We start from the raw sequence: 21,047 nt of genomic DNA, 5'->3' as shown, positions 1-21,047 counted from the left end.
TGCAACTAGAAACCATAGTATAGCATTGAGACATGACCATTAAAGTAGTGTCAAACTACATTAAATCTACAGTGTCCACGCATTCAAAGGAAGAAAAGCACTTCTGAATGAATCCTGCCAAGAAACTCCACAATACGTTTGCAATAAGGTCAACTTTCTGGTGAAGATGTGAATATAAAGAAAGGACCGGAATCTTCAATCTTTTAATTTCAGTGCAGTCCCACAAACTTCCAACTGGAGCGTCTTGCAGTTCAGTTTTGCTCTTCTTTGGCCAGTTTCCTTGCCTTTCTTTTCCTTTCCTTGAAACCTTCTTTTCCTTCCAAGTGGGCAGGCTTATGAAGGATTTCGGAGGCAATAAACTTAGCAACTGGGTTACAGAAAAGTTCCTTCCTCAAAGCGGAAAAACAAAACAATCCTCCCCCACTCATGATGTCACTTTGGGACAGCCTCCTTCCCCGCCCTCCCACTCAGGGACGAGGGAAAAGATAGGGCCGGGAAAGGGCAATCTGAGCTTTCTCTCTCTCTTATGCCATGTGGTAGGCTCATCCTCCAAGTCCTGCTCCTGTCCTTTCCTGAAAACTTGATTTGCTTCCCAGTCCAAAGAAGAGCTGCTCGGAGTTCAGCCAGACTTTGGACAGAAGGACGCTTGCAGCTCAAGCTAACAGACCGGGTCGCTCCTAAAGGATATCAGTAAGTGTTTTTTGTTTTTTGTTCTTTTCTTCTCTCCTGTTTCATCTTCAAAATAAATCCGGGTGTGACCCCAAAGCAAGTGCCAATCTGCTGGTAAGTTTGCAACTTTCCATTTCAGCCTGATTTCCAGAAATGGCAAGTGGAGCATCTACACTGTCGAATTAACGTTTTTTGACACCACTTTAACTGCCATGGCTCAGTGCTATAGGAGAGTTTGGTCTTCTACCAAGGAATGGTGGGGCCTCTCCAAGACACAAATCCCCCGATTCCATAGCATTGAGTGAAAGCAATTAAAAGTGGTCTCAGCTGCATTAATTCCGCGGTGTAGAGGCACTCGTTCTCTTCACCAAAGTGTCAGAGAGCCCTTCTGCTGCCTCATCACACCAGAGCATGGATCCACTTTAATTCCTGCAGAATTCTGGGGTTTGTAGTTTGGTGAGGCGCAGGGCCTGTCTGGCTGAGCTGTTTAAAGGCCCCTCCCTAAAGTGGATTTAAAGTGGATCCAAGCTCTACTGTGATGAGGCCCTAGACTAGAATTTAGGCAGTTTGACACCACTTTTAACTGCTGTGCTTCAATGCTATGGAATTAAAATGGTGTCAAACTGCATTAATTCTACCGTGTAGATGCACCTATAGATAAAGTTGGAGGAGAGAGGACTTCCTTTCAGCCCAATGATCATCATTTGACCACATAACCAACTCACACTGTGAACTCTAGTTGGCTGATGTAAATTAATGTGGATGTTTGTTTGGGTTTTATGTTATTATTTAATTTTGTTTGACTACGTGTAGTTTAATTTATTGATGTTAGGTTTAATTTACTGATGTTAGGCTTTAATTTAATGTTTGGTTTTAATGTTATTTTAATATGCGGGGTTTCTCTGGGATTTTATGTCAGTATTTGTTTGCCAATTGTATGTTGGAATCCCCCCTGAGTCCCCTTGGAGAGATAGGGCGGAATACAAATAAAGTTTTTTTTTAAATTATTATAATGTGTTGTTGAAGGCTTTCGTGTCCAGAATCACTGGGTTGCTGCGAGTTTCTCGGGCTGTATGGCCATGTTCAGGGCCGTAGCCAGAAAAAAAATTCGGAGGGGTTTTGAAAATTTCGGGGGGGAGGGGGGTTTGAACCCCTAGCACCCCCCCCCCTACAAACCTGCCAATATTTGCTTGAGATAGTGCCTGGAGGGACTGTTTTGCGTCTCATAGATTTAGCATGGGGATTTGGTTAACCAGTTAAAATTCATGAGTAAACCAGGTTTTTTTATAACCTGAAAAATTTCGGGGGAGGGTTTGAACCCCTAACCCCCCCCCCCCTCGCTACAGGCCTGGCCATGTTCCAGAAGCGTTCTCTCCTGATGTTTTGCCCACATCTATGTCGGGCATCTTCTAAGGATGTCTGCCATAGATGTTGGCAAAACATCAGGAGAGAATGCTTCTGAAGCAGGCCCATAGAGCCTGGAAAACACACAGCAACCCAGACTTTCTATCTCTTTCCCACTCCCCCCCCCCCCCCCCCCCATAGTTCTGGTTCCTTTGGCAATGATTCAAAGCAGAGAAAGAGGGAGGAATCTCTCTCTTTTTGAATGGTTGCCTAGAGGTACATGAATAAGGATCAGGCCTGGTATTTTTCCAAGCTGTGACTAACACAGGGAAAGTTTAGAAAAACACATTAGGGAAAAAAATAAATGCAGGACTCCTCGCTCATGTTTAAATCAATTCCATCTGCTCTTCTGGCTAAGCTGCGTCCTTCCCGGGGTTTACCATTTGGCAGAATGGTTATTTTGCTGAACTTGGGAAACTTGCCTCTTTTTTTGGAGTACAGCTCTCGCGTGTTGCAGCAGTTGCCTCTCTGCAAATTTACTGTTGTGGCAATAACAAACTTTGGAAAGTTTTTAAATTTTCCTCTGCTAGGATAGCTACTGGTCATGCTGGCTGGAGAATTCTCAAAGTTGTGGTTCAAAAAGCTTCCCCCCCCCCCCCCCCCAAGCTCTTATTTCCGGGAATTACCTGGCTAGATTTCATCTATGACATAAAAATTGTAAAGCAGGCACTGGCAAACTTTGGCCTAAGTGGCTGAGGGAGAAAAGGAAGGGGCCTGAGGCTGATAGGAATGGTGGGAGTTGGAGTCCAAAATACCTGGAGGGCCAAAGTTTGCCAGTGCCTGCTGTACAGTCTCATTTAATATTGTACAATTAAAACACTATGGATTCACTTCAACTGTTATGGCTACACCCTATGGATTTGTAGTTTGGTGAGATGCTAGAGCTTTCCTGCTGAGCGTTTTAAAAAACCCTACCTAAATTGCAAATCCCAGAGTTTTTTAGAACAGCACTATGACAGTTAAACTTCTATCATATGTTATAACTTTGTAGTGTGGAGAGAAATGTAAGTGTGAAAAAGATCCCAACAAGCAAAATATATAAAAATAAATAAATTGATTACTAGGATGCCAATTAAGATTGAAGGAATGAACTAAAGGTAGAAAGCAGACCTATAGTACCAAGGGGTAAATTATACCTGTGATGGATAAAGAGGATGAAAGAGATCTAAGTTTATGTGTGTGTTTGAAGGCATTTGAACTTACTGTCAGATTTTGAATTGTAGCTTTCTTTTCTCCATTTGGATTCTGTTAAGAATACAAAAGCAGGACTCTTTCTTTGGGTGCATCTCCACTGCAGAATTACTGCAATTTGATACCATTTTAATTGATATGGCTCAATGCTACGGAGTCCTGGGATTTCTAGTCTGGTGAGGCGCTCACATTCTGGCAGTGAAATCAAAAGACCTTGGAAAACTATAACTTCCATATTCCAAAGCATTGAGCCATGGCAGTTAAAGTGGTGTCAAATTGCTTTGATTTTACCTTTTGTTAAGACAACTATCTAGCAGCAGTGGTTTTACTCTCCCCGCTAGTCATATCCCTTGTTAAGATGAACAATTAGCATAGGAAGCTAAGTGTGTATATATGTGCCTTCAAGTTATTAGGTTTTTTGTGTGTGTCAGGAGCGACTTGAGAAACTGCAAGTTACCTGTTGACTTATAATGAATCTCATATAGTTTGTTTTATGCAAGGAATATACAGAGATCATTTTGCCAGTTCCTGCCTCAGAAATATAGTCCACTGTATTTGGTATTTATTGCTGGTCTCCCATCCGGTACTAACCAGAGCTCAACCTGGCTTACAATATCAGATAAGATTTAATGCCTTCAGGGTATTGAGGCCTTGAAAGCTGTTATAGTTTACGGAAAAGAAAGATGTGGTTGGAAAGACAAGCAGGTAGTTTTGGGAATGAGAACCTGAAAACCAAAGAATCAACCTTTCTCAGTTTCACCGTGTTTCTAAAAACTCTGTCTGCACATTCTTCTCACCTTTGCTTCACATCAGATTGTGAGACATTGGCTGGATCTACATTGCCATATATTGCAGTTCAACTACTGAACTGCATTATATGGGTCTACACTGACCATACAATGTAGTTTGAAAATGCATTATATGGCTGTGTAGATCCAGCCTTTGTGTGAATGAGTTCTCATTTCAACTAAAACATTTTGGTATAGACTTTTCCCAGTGGCCAATGGGTGCTTTGAGTGCCATTTTCAAAGACGCACATCTTGAAGTACACACATTTATTTGCAGTGGGGGAGGGGCGGTTTCTGCAATTTTATGATTTCCCCCCAGTGATGCAAAACTGAAAGATATCCACACACAACATAAACAACAACATAAAATGAATGCATGGCAGTGACTTTCCTCCTTCCAGTGAAGAAACATGAGTGATAGCACTTCTAGGCCATTGTTTCTGTTGCCATGAGAAACGATGCCATGAGCACTGTCTTATGTTGGGTTGTAGTTTGCAGAGGTGCTAGTATTCTTTGGAAGAAAAGGCTAAAGATCTTGCAAAACTACAACTTCCAGAATTCCATAGCATTGAGCTATGGAAGTGATAGTGATGTCAGACTGCATTCATTCTGCAGTTTGAGCACACTCTCATTTTCAGTTTATTAGAAGATAATTATACATCGCATACAAATGTCTGGAGTAGAACTCCTGTACAGTTTTCCAAAAGAAAAAGAGTCATTGGGAAGGTGATGTTCAGAAATAAATAATAATGCTGATCTCTAAACTTTGGGGACAGAATAAAGACTGTCAAACCTGCCATGGTACCATTTCAAGATTCTAACTCACATTAGATGAAGATATGTTTCTAATTCTCACATTACTATCAAAGACAATGGTTCCCAACATCTGGTCTTCCAGATGTTTTGGACTTCAACTCTCAGAAGTCCCAGCCAGTTTACCAACTGTTAGGGATTGTGGGAGCTGAGATCAAAAACTCCTGGAGGACCAAAGGTTGGAAACCACTTATCTAATATGAAAAATCAGGAGGAGCAAAAGGAATATAACTTTAATGTTTTCAAAATGTCATGACATTTAATGAAAATCTAACATGAGCATTTTGATCATCCAGAAGCTGGAGAACTTAAAAGTTCCAAGTGGTCGGAGAAACTTCTCAAAATGTCATTGCATTCATAATAGTGGAGGCCTTCCAGATTGGAAAAAACTGATAATACGAGCAATATTTATACTGAATTTCTCCACCCGTGCTTTAATATGAGAACAGACAAATTACCATCCAGAATTGTCATAACAGGTTAAAGTTGTTTAGACTGGCTTATTTTTAATGCCTGTCTCATATTTTTGTCTGTCTTAATAGGACTTCAATGCAGTCAATCAGACAGTTTTTCTGCACAGTTTCTGTGAGTTTCAGCAGATTTTGAAGGAGCCCCCAGTGGTGCAATGGGTTAAACGTTTGTGCTGACAGGACTGCTGACCAACAGGTTGACAGTTCAAATCTGGGGAGAGCGGGTGAGCTCCTTCTGTCAGCTCTAGCTCCCCATGTGGGGACATGAGGGAAGCCTCCCACAAGGATAGTAAAAACATCAAACATCCAGCCATCTCCTGAGCAACGTCCTTGCAGATGGCCAATCCTCTCACACCAGAAGCAACTTGCTATTTTTCAAGTTGCTCCTGACATGAAAAAAGCATATTTTGATGACAAAATTTAAAGATCAGGATTGGTTCTGAAACAATTTAGTTGTGTATACAGTTCTCTGGATAAAAATCCAACCAAGGGCATAGTGCTGCGTTTCTGAATGGTGAACTCAGTAATTCAGGGAAAGCTGGGGCAAAGCTTGCCAACTCTGGACTACCAACTGCCCAGAGTTTACAGACAAGAACGGCTTTTATTGCTTATTGTTTTTTTTACTGATTTATTACACACTTATCCTTCATGCAGTATAAAGAGGACACATTTAGTGTAACACTGTATCTCAGTGGTGATGCACCTGCTTTCCATATGCGGTCTCCAGTTCAAGGTTCAAGTGGCACTAACATTTGGAAAAATGAGTTACAATTAATGAAGTTACCTACATACATTTTATTTTATTATTATGGTGATGGTAGCAATGGGGACACAACCAGGTTATATTTGCTATGTATTAAAATGAGCAAGGGGTATTTTATTAGTACCGTGAATACCTTGCCTACTTCTTTTTAAAAAGTTTTAAAAGGTATTTGGGAAGGACTCTGGTGGAACTTCCAAAGTTTATTACAACATCTGACTTTGAAATGACTCATAGTTTAGAACTTGGGTAGTGAGAGAAACAGGCAGTGAGAGAAATCAACCCCTAGGAAGGGAAGTTCACCCCTGGAAGAGTTATCATGGGAAAAGGTGTCCCAACCGAAGCTTTATCACCAATCCTTGTTTCCACAACAAGCCATTTTTTTCAAAATCAAATTATCACAGTAACAGAAAAAGTGAGGTGAAATCTTCTGAACGGGGCACAGATAGCAAAACAAACACCACATAGGTGTTCATTCTTCCCTATGCTATTCAAAGCTTAAGCTACACTTTAAAAATGTACCTGTTCCAACATACAAGTTCAACTTAAGAACAAACCTTTAAAACCTAACATGTTTGTATCTTGGGAACTGCCTATATCTTATAATTTCTACGCTCTACCTTGCTCCTGGCTGGTGGCATCCATGGCACTGGGGTACTTCATTAACTCTGGGTTTTAGTCCTGATATTAAAGGAGCCATCTAAGTTGCTGAATTTATTTTGGATGGTAGCATTCTGGACTTTGTATAGCTCCTGTATAGCTCCTTTAAATTTCAGACCAAAACCCAGAGCAAATTCACCAGTCTGGGTGAAGTGAGGTGTTCTTTGATCACTCACATTAGTAAGTCAATTTTTAAAAAATGCATGATGAAAATTGATAACTTTATAAACTGAGTAGTGCAGGCTTTCATCATGATATTCCCTATAATTACACCTTCAGGGAAAGATTAAAAACTCAGGTGGTGATGTTACTCCCAGGGAGCAACAGGGCCAGTTTCTAGCCATTTTAATCCCTTCCCTGTGGCTATCTTTTGTAGTGTTAATGGATATTTCCAACCCAATCCAAAACACTTTGTATTACAATTCTTTGTAACAATACACTGTTGCTGGGAAAGCTGTTTCCCTTCCAGCTGCTATGCAAATTGCAGGTGAACTCAAAGGATTGCAGTATTGCTGCAAGTGATAGAAGAGATCTCGCAGAGTGAAATCTTTAGACTATCTTTATTGTCAGTAAATAATACTGAACTTAGTCAACAGGCTGGCCTGCACATGTTCCTTTCAACTTATCAGAAAACTCCTAGTACAGCCAACAACCTTAACATGAGAAAAAGACAGGATGGTGTGTTAAAAAACTTGTATGAAGTCTATTAGTTACACTACTTCTCAAATTAGTACCAAATTCATACCTTCCCCAGCATCAAGGGATTGCAGCTGTTGTAATGAACAGTAAAGGAAGATACCACCTCAAATATACCAAAGAGTATGAACTGAAGTGATGACAAAATGATTATTCTGTTCTTATAACTTCAGTTTGCAGGTGGATACACAGCCGGCATTGCTAGTTTATGAGAACAAGCGGGGTATAAATAATAATAATAATAATAATAATAATAATAATGCAAAGATTGTGGAAAATGAACACGCAAAGAAACTGTGGGACTTCCGAATCCAGAGTGACAAAGTTCTGGAACACAACACACCAGACATCACAGTTGTGGAAAAGAAAAAGGTTTGGATCATTGATGTTGCCATCCCAGGTTACAGTCGCATTGACGAAAAACAACAAGAAAAACTCAGCCGCTATCAGCACCTCAAGATTGAACTTCAAAGACTCTGGCAGAAACCAGTACAGGTGGTCCCGGTGGTGATGGGCACATTGGGTGCCGTGCCAAAAGAACTCAGCCGGCATTTGGAAACAATAGACATTGACAAAATTACTGCAAAAGGCCACCCTACTGCAAAAGGCCACCCTACTGGGATCTGCACGCATCATCCGAAAATACATCACACAGTCCTAGACACTTGGGAAGTGTTCGACTTGTGATTTTGTGATATGAAATCCAGCATGTCTATTTTGTTTGCTATGTCATACAATAAAATAATAATAATAATAATAATAATAATAATAATAATAATAATATGGGGCCCTTCATAATGCCTTCTCAAGACTGTCCTACTTATGTTAGTGTCTGGTCATAATTATCTATGTTTTAGAAACATTTCGGCTATACCATTCCAAAACCGTGTGGTGTGCATGTAACTGACTTTGTAAAGCACTCTGAAACACTATTGTAGAAAGGTAGCTATATTAATTGATACCCACTATGGCATGAATAAATATATGACATAATAATGAGCTCCCACTTGTTACTTAACTACATCTAAAGACCTAAATATTACAGATGCTGAGATTGTAGAACCATATCTGGGGAGCCTAAGGTGAATCTGCATGGGGCATGTACACTCTTTATAAACTCTCCATGGTTTGGATGAGGCCATCCACCCTCTTTGATCAAAGCACCACCTGAAGCTTCTTGATCCAATACTTCGTCCAGGCTTCCATCTTTGATTTTCAACCTTCTTCCCTGTGCTAGAAAGGTAAAGAAAGAAAAACTGTACCTTCAAATGTCAACTGATGGTGGCCACGTAGCAGATCACTTAGCTTCCACATTGATAGGGAGAGTGATGTACAGAGGGTTTTGGGAGTAATAGGGCGGAGGGTCTTTTCTCATACAACTTGTACCTTACTGGTATAACTAAGCATCCTTGTGAGCCAAATGATACCCCCCCCCCCCCATCCCCCAATGCTCCAGATTAGTTCATGGGCCAAACATCCACTGTCAGTGCATTTAAATGACTCAATTTTCCCACTAACAAATAAGAAATTCACCAGAAGTCATTTTCCAGGTGCTTTCATTTTCTCCAATGTTGTAAAAAATAAACAATATAAATAAACGAAGTACAAAATAAGGACTGTTTTTTAAAAAACATGGTAGCTGGCTATGGGAAATAGAGTTCTCTGGGTCATAATCCCCAGACAATGGAGCTCCCGCCTTCAAATTGCTCATGTACCATCTTCTCATCGTTTTGGACCCAGGCAGTCAAGGTCTGTCTTATTGTTCTTGTATACCTTCCAAATTGTTTCCCACCAATGGGTTTTCTTGATAAAAATTGATCAGAAGAAATTTGCTATTGCCTTCCTCTGAGGCTGGGAAAATGTGACTTGCCCAAAATCACCAAGTGGGTTTCATGCCTGAGCAGGGATTCACACCCAAATAGTCTCTAGAGTTGCAGCCCAATACCCAAAACACATACACCACGCAGGCTTCTCCTTACACCGAGCTTTTAAATAATACTTGAAATCTTTGTGATGATGTTTTGTGTTTCTTTTGGCTGTAGCTTTTTATCCCTGCTGTTTGATGTTGCATTATGATTTGATTTTATGGCTATAAATAATCACCAAGGCTGGCTCTACACGGCCAAATAATGAGGTCTGAACTGCATTATATGGTCAATGTAGATCCATATAATCAAGTTTGAACTGCATTATATGGATCTACACTGACCATATGATGCAGTTCAAACTGTATTGTTTAGCAGTGTAGATTCAGCCTAAGTTGTTTGTGACAGAAGGTGGGATTTAAAAATAGAGTACCTTTTCCTATTCAATGGCAGCCTTGTTCTATTCAGACATCTTTCTTTGACTCATAAGTTATTGAGGACTTAACTCCTGACTGTTTACCCCTTCAATGACATAGGTTCATATTTTAAAAAGAATTATCTCCGTTATGCTAGACTACAAGTGAATCTAGAAACTGTCGATGACTGGCTTGAAATTTGGGCTTAGCGCTGCTTGAATCCTGTTTTGTTTTGCCAATAACTTGAGGCCATTTGTTCTATGAATGTGTTCCTCTTGTCTCTGCCTAGTGTATACAACAGCACATTCCTATTCCATGGGAGTTTTGTGATGATAAGACTGCTCTCTGGACCATGTTTCCTTTGAAGCAGATCTTATTGAACTCAGTGGGAATTTCTTCTCTCTATCAATGTTCACAGAATCAGTGTATATATGCATTCAAGATTATAGTATGCTTGACCTGATTAACTTACACAGAGAAGTAGGGGATCTTGTTAGAAATGTTAAAAAGCACAGAATTAAATGGGTTTTACCCTTCCTTCCAAACCACAGCTCCATTCTTCAGCATGTGTTGTGCAGCCATGCACAAGAAGAGGACAATTTGAATAACCAGAATTATGCATGCACAGCAGGTTTCAGTGTTCTTTGTTCAATGACTAAATTGCCCTCCCATTACGTTACATGGTTGAAAGGTCTTAATTTAAATAGCAGCATCTTGAAATGCTTGAGCTTTCTTTTAATCCAAGCTAGAAATATTAGTCATGACTAGAGGGTTACTCCTTTTTTCTCTCTGCTGTGGCTACTATTCATGTTGAGCAGAAATTCAACAGACAGTGCTTCCCCATCCCTACATATTTGTTTGTTTGTATTTATATAGCCTCATCCTTTGAAGAATACAAGACCAATCTCTGCCTCAAGCAATTTATATTTTAAAGAGAAGTAGAGGAAAGAGAAATAGAGGAATGAAGCAGACTTGGGGATGAACCAAGAAGGAACATACAAGTGGAATGAGCTGCATATGCATTCACTGAATTACAGATTGAGTAACAGCAGTACATGGGAACAAGGTTGTGCGCCAAAGGCATCCAACTATTAGACAGCTGTCAAAGTCACAAGGGTGTTGCTAAAGCAAAAGAAAGGGGAACCCTAATGCAACTGACCTCAGTGAAAGGAAGCCCTGTACCATGCAGTAAAGCTGACTGCTTCCTTTTGGAACTTTTCATATAACCCATTTTCACATAAATCCCATTGCTAAAAATAGTGATGTTGTGAGAAGATTTCAGGATCCACCCACTTAATGAATGAATGGAACATTACTGGTAGGAGTCATTGAATTGTGATGGATAGTAGATGAAATCTGGGTAGCATCATGTGCAGCCATAGTAGTTACATTTGTCAACCAAGCCTTGTCAGATAGTGACGTCAATTTTTACAAAATTAAATAGTAGTGACGGCATTTTTCCATGCAGTGGTTATGAGTGTTCCTTCTTTCACAATCTAAATGCACCAGCTACTTCTGCTTTCAGGGCATTTCTTACCATGAAATCTGGAAATGTACTTTATTCATGTTGGTCTTTATTGTCCATAGTATTACATTATGTCTATCATGATCCCTACAGTTCCCTACTTTTCCCACTCCAATATCATTCTCAGGGACTTTGGAAGGTTGTCTTATGTGAGGCCCTATGGTCAGAGGTCTCTCATCCCTGGTTATAATTAAATGGCTAAGAAAAGCACAGAGTTGTAGTATTGGAAAGGACCCTAAAGATGAATGGATCCAACAGTGCAGGAATCTACAGCATTCATGACAGAAGGTCATCCAAAATCTGAGAATCTACCTACCTTCTGAAGTACAGTAGAGTCTCACTTATCCAAGCCTCGCTTATCCAAGTTTCTGGATTATCCAAGCCATTTTTGTAGTCAATGTTTTCAATATATTGTGATATTTTGGTGCTAAATTCATAAATACAGTAATTGCAACATAACATTACAGCGGATTGAACTGCTTTTTCTGTCAAATTTGTTGTAAAACATGATGTTTTGGTGCTTAATTTGTAAAAGCATAACCTAATTTGATGTTTAATAGGCTTTTCCTTAATCCCTCCTTATTATCCAAGATATTTGCTTATCCAAGCTTCTGCTGGCCCATTTAGCTTGGATAAGTGAGACTCTACTGTACCAGTAATCTGTTCACCTGCAAACAGTACTTACTATGTACTGTCACCAATGTTCTTCCTAATGTTTAATTAGCATCTCCTTCCTTGCCTGTTGAAGCAATGGGTTCATTCCCTTCTCTCTAGAACAGCAGAAAACAAGTTTGTGCTATCTTTCACGTGATAGCTCTTCAGGTGTTTGAAGATGTCAATCACTTCAAATCTCCACCTTATATTCCCCTGCCCAACTTGTTGATTGTTTCTCATAGGCCTTGGTTTCTAGACCCTTTATTGTCTTGCTACTTGATTGTAAGATTAATCATGGGGGAACTTATCAACTGCTTTTCTGAAATCAGGATCTACTGCATTCACAGCATTTCCCTGATTTACCAGCTTTTAACTCTTTTTAAAAAGTTGAAAAAGGTGAGCAGCTTAGAGTGCATCTACACTATAAAGTTAATGCAGTTTGTCACCACTTTAACTGCCATGGCTCAATGCTATGGAAACCTGGGATTTGTAGTGTAGTGAGACACCAGCACTCTTTGGCAAAGAAAGCTAAAGATCTTGTAAAACCACAACTCCCAGTATTCCATAGTATTGAGCTACTGCAATTAAAGTGGTGCCAAACTGCATTCATTCTAAAATGATTTGGTTTTGAAAGACTCATGCTGGCTTTTTGTAATACAATAATACAAGTTTCTCAGCCTTATTACGACTAAGAGGCTTATTTTAGCATGTACCTTTGTGAATTTGTTTTAGGTCTTAAAGATGCCCCAAAAATCTTTGTTGTAGGTAATAGTTTCATTTGAAACCTAGGTGATAGTTATAGTGAATCCTAATATCTAGTATTGTCTATGCATGTATTGGTCCAAGATAAAACAATTCATAACTGGCACTCACGTAGCCTAATAAAATATTACAGGGAAGACAAGACTATGCCAACTTCTTTCTCTATTATTTCTAGTTCAGGGATGGGCAAGAGAATGCAAGATACAGCTGTGAGTGAAGGGCTCAGGCCCAAGAAGAAATAGGAGCAATGATGTATCAACAGAGAAGCCTTTAGCTAATAGCTAAACAATAGTGCAATGCGGTGCCTTCTCTTGTGTGCAGCAGCAGCGTTAATAGGTTTCTTTAGAGTTCTTTTAGTGACAATTATCTCCTTCTCAGCTCTATATAAAAGATGATCCCAGTCCTCTCTCCTTTCACTGCAGCAGCATAAATGTGGGAATTATTGACCATGGGGAAGCAAGTGGGAGAAAGGCACAGATGTACATTTATTTATTTTAATAATTTATACATTACTTCATTGTAACCAAGGACCTCTGGCCATTTTTCAACTTAAAAGATGAAGAATAAAATACAGAATTAAAGCACAGCAGTCAACAATTGAATGGAGTGGAGGACAGTTTGCATATAAGCAAAGAATAAGATCTCCAAAATAGTTTCTTAGGCCAAACCAAGTTTTGATAAACATTTCAAGACAGCTTTAAAAAGAAAATGGGGTGACCTTTACAATTAATTGTGCCATTACTTGGATGCCAGATAAGCCTCCCTAGAAAGAATATTCCACTCTCAGGGTCCCATTGTGGAAAAGGCTCTTTTACTAGAAGTTACTCAACTCGTACTGTATGCTATGAACTTTGTAACTCTAGAATCAGTTGTAAAATGTAAAAATCATGGTGGAATTAAAGGTTGGCCTTATGCATAATTCTGAAACCCACCTAGGAAGAAGAACTGACCAAACTGGAAAACAAATTCGGTCCACTAGGTAGTGTGTTTTGTATGTATAAATGCATTTAAGTGGCCTGTCAATGGAGCCACTGATGGCACAGTGGGTTAAACCCTTGTGCCGGCAGGACTGATGATTTGAAGGTTGGGTTGCTGACCTGAAGGTTGCTGGTTCGAATCCAACCCAGGGAGAGCGCGGATGAGCTCCCTCTATCAGCTCCAGCTCCATGCGGGAACATGACAGAAGCCTCCCACAAGCATGGTAAAAACATCAAAACATCAGGGTGTCTTCTGGGCAATGTCCTTGCAGATGGCCAATTCTCTCACACCAGAAGCAACTTGCAATTTATCAAGTCACTCCTGACTCACACAAAAATGACAGATCTATTAATTTCAAATGATTTTTAAGGCAAGAAATGCTCAACTGGTTTGACATGGCTTCTGGAATTTAGTCTATGGCATCTGACATACATTGGTGGTGTCCCATCTAAATAATAACCCAGCCTGACCCTACTTAGGTTTCAAGACCGGATAGGATCTAGTGCCTTTTTAGACTTGTGTCAACCAGATCACAAATGATAGAAAACTGATTGTCATATTTATGAACAAAAAGTCCCACACACCTTAAGAGAGTTCTTAAAATCTATAGATAGAAACAGTTTTGTTATATTTACCTGAAGAGATGATTGCTTCTTTCATAGTGATGCACAGAAAGAGGGTTGACCAGTTGGCATCATGTGCATTTGTGGTATTGTATATTATGATTATGTGTGTGCTTCAGACACAAGATGTTGATTCCTGTTACTCTTGTCTCTCACCTCCCTTTAGTCTCCATTCATGAGTTCAAGTAAAAGAGTGGATTTGAAGATCATTATCATTGGAGCTTTGGGGTAAGCAGCACTCTTTGTTTTTGATAGTGTGAGAGATTCCTCAGGAGAGACTTACTTCCTCTCTCAATAACAATTGTTTTCTTCTCTGGTTGACCTTTGTATGGCATAGTGCTGATTATATCTCTATTGCTGTATGGCTTCAATTTGTTTACAGCTTATCATCAGCACCTCCAAGGCAAACCTATCACAGATTATCTTGGGAGCAGAAGAGGTTTGCCATTGCCTTCTTCTGAACCTGGGAAAAGGTGACTTGGAGAATGTCACCTGATGGGTTTCCATGGCCAAGCAGGGAGTCAAACCCTGGTATCTAGTCAACATCCAATATTCAAACTTGTTCTGATTACATTTGTATTTTCTAAAGCACTGGTTCCCAACCTTTAATTTCCCAGATGTTTTGGACCTCAACTACCAGAAGTCCCAGTTAGCATGGCCAACAGTTAGGAATTCTGGGAACTAAAGTCTAAAATCTGAAAGAATCTAGAAGACCAAAGGTTGGGAACTACTGCTCTAAAGGAACTCAGGAAACAGAAATTTCTCTATCCATTTTTCCCCATATAACATCCCTTTGGGGTAGATTAGGCTAAAAGTGAGAGAAAGAGAGGCTACATAGTCCAGTCTCACATCTCAATAAAAATAGCCATCCCAGCTGTATGTTGCATTAGCTCTTAGAATTGTCTATGAGGAGGGGATCCCTATCCTTAAAAACCTTTAATGAAGAAGCTGAAATGTATTGTTGGCTTCAAGCCATTTTGGACACATGGCAACCTTAAAGTGAACTTCTCAAGAGGTTTTCTTGACAAGATTTGTTGAGAAGGAATTTGCCATTGCTTTCCTCTGAAGCTTGAGAGAGTATGATATATATAATCAAATAACATATTGTGGCCTAAATCATATTTTAGTTTTGAGAATTGGACATTCTTTAGATGAAACTGTAAATTTCCTATCCTTAAAACCTGAATAAAAGTCATGACAATATGAGCCAAGAATCAATAAAACTAATGGGAAATAGCAAGACAATGCATTCATTCCAAAACCTAGTGCAGTTAGTTTGCCCTGTTCTCAAACATTGGGAGTTAATGTATCATCTCAGATTGTGTTTGGTGCTGATATATGGGAGCCATAGAGTAATGATGAAAAAATAGTAAGTTATTGGGAACAATGCTGGATGCAGCAATGTAGTCTTTCTAAGGCTTCGCATTGGTTGACCAGTCGGGGAAAATTCCTATGACTTAAGTATTGTATAAGTCTCATTATGAAAACATCCATTAGAATCAGCTCTCACATGATTAGTAGTGTGGTAGCCTGGCAGAAAATTGAATTTCTGCTTCCTGACTTTGGTAGAAATGACACATTACTAGTGATTTTTTTCAGATAATGTTTACAGATTTTTAAAAAGGAAATTGATGTATTTGTTTTCCCCTTTGTCACTGCCTAATGATTCAGCAACAAATTGATTGACTGATCTATAATGAGCCATGGCATATAACATACATCTGACAATAGCCCACAGTCAAGGTCTGCATTCAAAGATTTGATTCAGACTATGAATTTCATTATGCCATATCTAGCCATAATTATCTACAGGCAAAACAGCCCAGTGGTTGCTCTTTCTTATGAAGACCTGCTAAATTTAGGGAGCTGTTCAATGTTGGCACATGGGCAGTATCTATCTGAAATTTAATGCTGCAGGAAATGGATAACTAGAAGCGATGGAAATACATTTCAGACAGCGGAAAAGATTAAAGGTGCACAAACCTTTCAAAATGTCACTTTTCTTGTCTTTGCCCTTGCAAGCTGAAGCACAATGTCAGTGAGACCTAAAGACCAACTAATAGCATTTCCAACCAAAGAGCAATGTCTGCTTTTTGTCAGTTGTACGAGTTGATTGAAGGTGTTTTAATGAACCTGGGCTTTGAAAGATTGCACTTATCATTTTCACATAGGAAGCCTGCCCAAGCCCAAGATGTTTGAATGCTTCATGTACTTCTAACCTGTTTCTTCCATCTACAAAGCAGGAGATGTTATCAGAAGCAACTGTGACATTATCATATAAGGCAGAGTCATCAGACTGTCATAAGGTTTAGATCAAGGTTAGCCCATTTTCAAGGACTGAGATCCCGTATTTCTCATTCTGGACCTTTTGTAGAAGCTACATTCCCATGCCATGCCCCATGCTTGGATTTTTTTTTTAACAAATTAACTCAGAATGGCTCCCTATTCCATTTGAGCCACACAAGGGCAATTTCACCATGGTTTTAAAAATTCTAGTTTTAGAAAAACCTCTAATAATTTTGCAAATAATTTTGCAAATTGTCCTTCAGTGTCCCAGAGAGAACATGCAGGAAGTTCAAGAGAGTTAAACCAGAAAAAATCAGGACAAAAGCTTAGACTAGTCTGTGGAACAAACCCAAAAATAGTAGCTATAGATCCTGAGAAAACTGGATTAGTTAATATACCTACAAAAACTAAGTGAACAGTACTATCATTTGAACAGAACTGTTTTATTATGTTCAGTGGTTAAGCCTTTGGTTTTGGAAACATGATACATTGAAGATACATGATTTCTTTGGTGTGTGTGGCATCTGCACTATTTCAAACTTAAGGTGCAGAGTTTTGCTGTATCTTAGAGATGCATTTCTTGTAGATTCCAACCCATTTCTTCAGTCTCCCAAAGTTTATGTCAGATAAAAGTAGTCCCATATTAAGGTATCACAAGTCTTTGTTTATACTCTAGCAAACTAACAGAGCTACTGGCTGCCCCCATGAAAACTGTGTTCATAATTGTGTTGTTGAAGGCTTTCATGGCTGGGATCACAGGTTTCATAATTGTTGTGACCAAATAATTTCTGGTGTTGAGCTTTTTCATATATACCTTTTCATACAAGGGTGGTTTTTGGATAGCAGACAAGCAGTTTGCCGCTGGAGCCATGTGTTTTTTAGACTTTTGCAAGCATGGCAGAGCCTGCCAGAGCCTATGATCCACTGGCATATCTTTTGGAAGTTGAATGCAACTGTTATGCCACAACGATGGGCAATTAATAACAACTTCATTTATTCTGGTGACGCAGAACATAAATGGTCACATAATGTTATATTATATTAAACTTTAATTTTAGTATAGTAGCTTATTTAATTGTTTTTAAAATGTATTAGTATTCTTTAATTCATGTACCTTGCTTTAATTCATGTTTCAAGCTGCCTTGGAATACCCACAGTTGAAAAGTATAAACAGCCATAGTAACTGGACCTGCAATAGCACTTCTTTTTCTGTGTTTCTGATTTCTCTCTAGTGTAGGGAAAACCTCTCTCCTCCACCAGTATGTTCACAAGAAATTTTATGAAGACTATCGAACTACCCTTGGAGCCAGTATCTTGACAAAAATGGTGGCTGTGGACCGCACGCCACTCAAATTGCAGGTGAGAGAAAGAATAAAATAATGCTTCTTATCTCTGGTTGTATTTTCAGACAGAGATTTACAGCCGAGTCTCATATACTGTTATGAAATGAAAGTGATTGTTAACATTTCTCTGTTGACAGCAAATTTCCCAGATGTGGCACTAACATCTAACCTTTCATTAACTAGGTTTTTCTTGCTTTGTTAGTGAGTTATAGTCTTCTATGCCTCTTGCTTCTGTTACTGGTGAGGCTTCAAAAGGTTTATCATTATCCTAAATTTGGTTCTCTTTTGAAAGGAGATCAATGATGCCTTATTGACTTTTCTAGTAATACATCATACCCTGTTTCCCTGAAAATAAGACAGTGTCTTATATTAATTTTTGCTCCCAAAGATGCGCTAGGTCTTATTTTCAGGGGATGTCTTATTTTTCCACAAAGACGAATTCACATTTATGGTAGAATTTTTAAAAATGAAAATTTATTATCTACTGTACAGTAGTTGTCATCACAAAACAGCATAACCAAACCAAAGAATTTCTATATTATATTTTATTGCTATACTGTTTTAAAATTACTGTTTTAAATTTCTGTTTGTATGTACATTTATGTTGTTGTTGGGCTTATCTCTGTGTAAGCTGCCCTGAGTCCCTTCTGGGAGATGGAGGTGGGATACAATAATAAAGTTATTATTATATTATTATTATTATTATTATTATTATTATTATTATTTCTTGTTACTACCTTTATTTCCATGTATCTACAATCTATGGTATGTACATTTACCGATCCTACATGCTTCCAAACAAAAACTTTACTAGGTCTTACTTTCGAGGCAGGCCTTATATTTAGCAATTCAGCAAAACCTCTACTAGGTCTTATTTTCTGGGGATGTCTTATTTTCAGGGAAACAGGGTATATTTGCAAATATTTATGTTGAGGATTGTGAGAGAGCGAACTAAAATACAATGAGCAATTGTTGTCAGACCTCCAAGGAGACCATCTGTATCTGCAAGGCACTGTTAATTTTTTCAGAGCTCAAAGATCCGCTCTCTCTGCCCCTGCCTCAAAGAAGGCAACTGTCGTTTTATTTCCTCCTTATTGTAAGCACAAAAGCACACATCCCTTTATCACCACCACCCCCTTACTCTTTAACCACTGTAATCTTCCTTCATTGGTGCTACAGGCAGAATCTGGGTTGGATTCCCTTTATAAAATATTGTAAGACCAGTTAGATCATTGTTTTAAAATGATTCATTGCAAGCAGGGGAAGGTTGAGCCCTGCTGAGACCAAAGAATGGAGGTGAAGTTAAAGTTTCTTACCCTCCAGGTTGGGGTCTCTCTGGGAAACATGCACTCTCCCTGTTTATTTTTGTACAACTGCCATCTCTCACTGTTTATATGCGCCTTCAAGTCACCTGTTCACTCATGGTGACCCTATGAATTTCAGAAGAATTTTTCTTTGCATGACATCTAAAGCCCTTGCCTTGGACAAAATGCAAACGTCTTCATGGAGAGAGTCAAAGGGAAATCTAATTGGTATAATACCATTATCATCCTGCTTCTGTGACAAAGCACCACATGTGTGGAAGCCTACCTGCACCACTTATTATAAGCTTTTGCAGGTAGCTAACAACTCTTCTCAATTGTCTCCTTGCTCCCTGCTCTCTGTAAGCTGAAAACTTACACGCACAGCATCATGATTCCTTTGTTGTCCTGTTTGAGTCAGAAAAGAACAAAGAAAATTATTGGTCCAGCAGTTTTTTTCTTTGCTCTTTGCAGCTGAAGACAAAGGGGTGGCAACAGTGATTCTTGTTTTTTTTAACAAGCAGTCCGAACCCAATTAAGGAAACCTGTAGTGGAGCTGGGTGACTTCTTGCCAGTGATCCGAGAGATAATGACTGAAATCCTATAGTGAGTCCTGAATAGAGTAGATACATTCAATCAATTGGACTGATTTATGTGCTGACTCAGCATTCAATATTCCAGTGGACTTGTTCCGTCCCCCAGGACGATGGTTTACCTTACCTATTGGTCGTTTGTTTGTTTTCCCTCCTTTGCATCTTGTTTCAGCCTCTGGCTGCAAAGCCCAGGAAAAGTGGCTTGGAATCTGCAAAAGCTGGCTGCAGTTTTCTTTGCAGTGATTGGTCAAAGAGTGCAACATCTTAGGACCGCCCTTTTTACCAGGGTCTAGTCTCCATTTTGGAGCTTCATTCTGGCTATAGTTTTCCAACGTGCTGGAGCTGTGCAAGGCTAACTGGGACAAATCATCCTCAAAACCAGGCCAATCTAAGCCTATCCAAATTAGATAAGTATTGAATTATATTGATCTGGAATAAGAAATCTAGTTAGAGGAGCAGGGTTATTCTGTCGCTTCTAGAACTAATCTTTGCTGTAAAGATAGGGAAGGAAAGAGTTTCTCCTTCTAATATAGGCAGCGTGATTAGGGTATAGTGGTTTTATAATCACCTTTGCTTTCTGGAACCAGGGATAATTCTGTACCTAAAACCTATAGAAATTTGTTTCATTTTTTGCAACTTTAAGATCTGTGCCAGGTTTACAACCTTGTATGAATAAACATCCTTTTTTGAAGTTATCCAGACTCAGTCGTTCAATATCTATAGGACAGCTTATAGGGATTTGCAGTTCGCCCGGATAAAGGACAGCACGTTTCAGTTTTATAGTTTTTTATTGTCCGGCGGACGGCACAGTTTTGAGGTAGATCAGCGGTTTTTCCGCTTGAGCTAGCTTGCACAGCCTATAGTTTTTTATAGTTTAGGAAGTTTAGTTTAGGCCGCGGCTTTTCCGCCTGAGCTCAGTCTGCATACCTAAAGACTCTACCAGCGTCTGAGGCAGTGGAGCCCACTCTCAGACCTGAAGGAGTCAAATAGTGGGGCTCTATTTCCTTGCTATTTGGCTCGCGTGTGCGCACGTGGCCCAGTGGCTTTCTGGGTTTGCACAGGCTGTGCAGTTCCCAGCAACGTCCAGGGCTCCCTCGGCGGTAGACCTCGAGCCGCGGAGCACCAGCGACAGTTCTTTGGTTGGCTCTGAGGCGTGAAGCCCACCAGAACCAGGCTAGAACCTGGACAGGCCTGGCAACGCTGCTGCGAGTTCGGCCGGAGCACTCGGCCGGCTTCGACCTACCTCATCG

General features: G+C 39.6%; 1 protein-coding gene across 1 annotated transcript in view; it reads left to right on the top strand.

Moving 5' to 3' along the window:
* Window positions 1–448: 448 nt before the first annotated feature.
* Window positions 449–21,047, top strand: part of rab7b (RAB7B, member RAS oncogene family) — a 33,182-nt gene continuing 12,583 nt past the window's right edge. The window contains exons 1-3 of the mRNA XM_062978581.1: window positions 449–690; window positions 14,441–14,502; window positions 17,793–17,919. Of these exons, the coding sequence (XP_062834651.1) occupies window positions 14,450–14,502; window positions 17,793–17,919 (180 nt within the window). The 5' untranslated portion in view covers window positions 449–690; window positions 14,441–14,449. The remainder of the gene's footprint in view (window positions 691–14,440; window positions 14,503–17,792; window positions 17,920–21,047) is intronic.

This window comes from Anolis carolinensis, chromosome 4, assembly GCF_035594765.1.
Source record: "Anolis carolinensis isolate JA03-04 chromosome 4, rAnoCar3.1.pri, whole genome shotgun sequence".
In the NCBI taxonomy this organism is placed as follows: domain Eukaryota; kingdom Metazoa; phylum Chordata; class Lepidosauria; order Squamata; family Dactyloidae; genus Anolis; species Anolis carolinensis.
The sequence above is the reverse complement of the archived record's forward strand: the minus strand, read 5'-3'. Positions and strand labels throughout refer to the sequence as shown.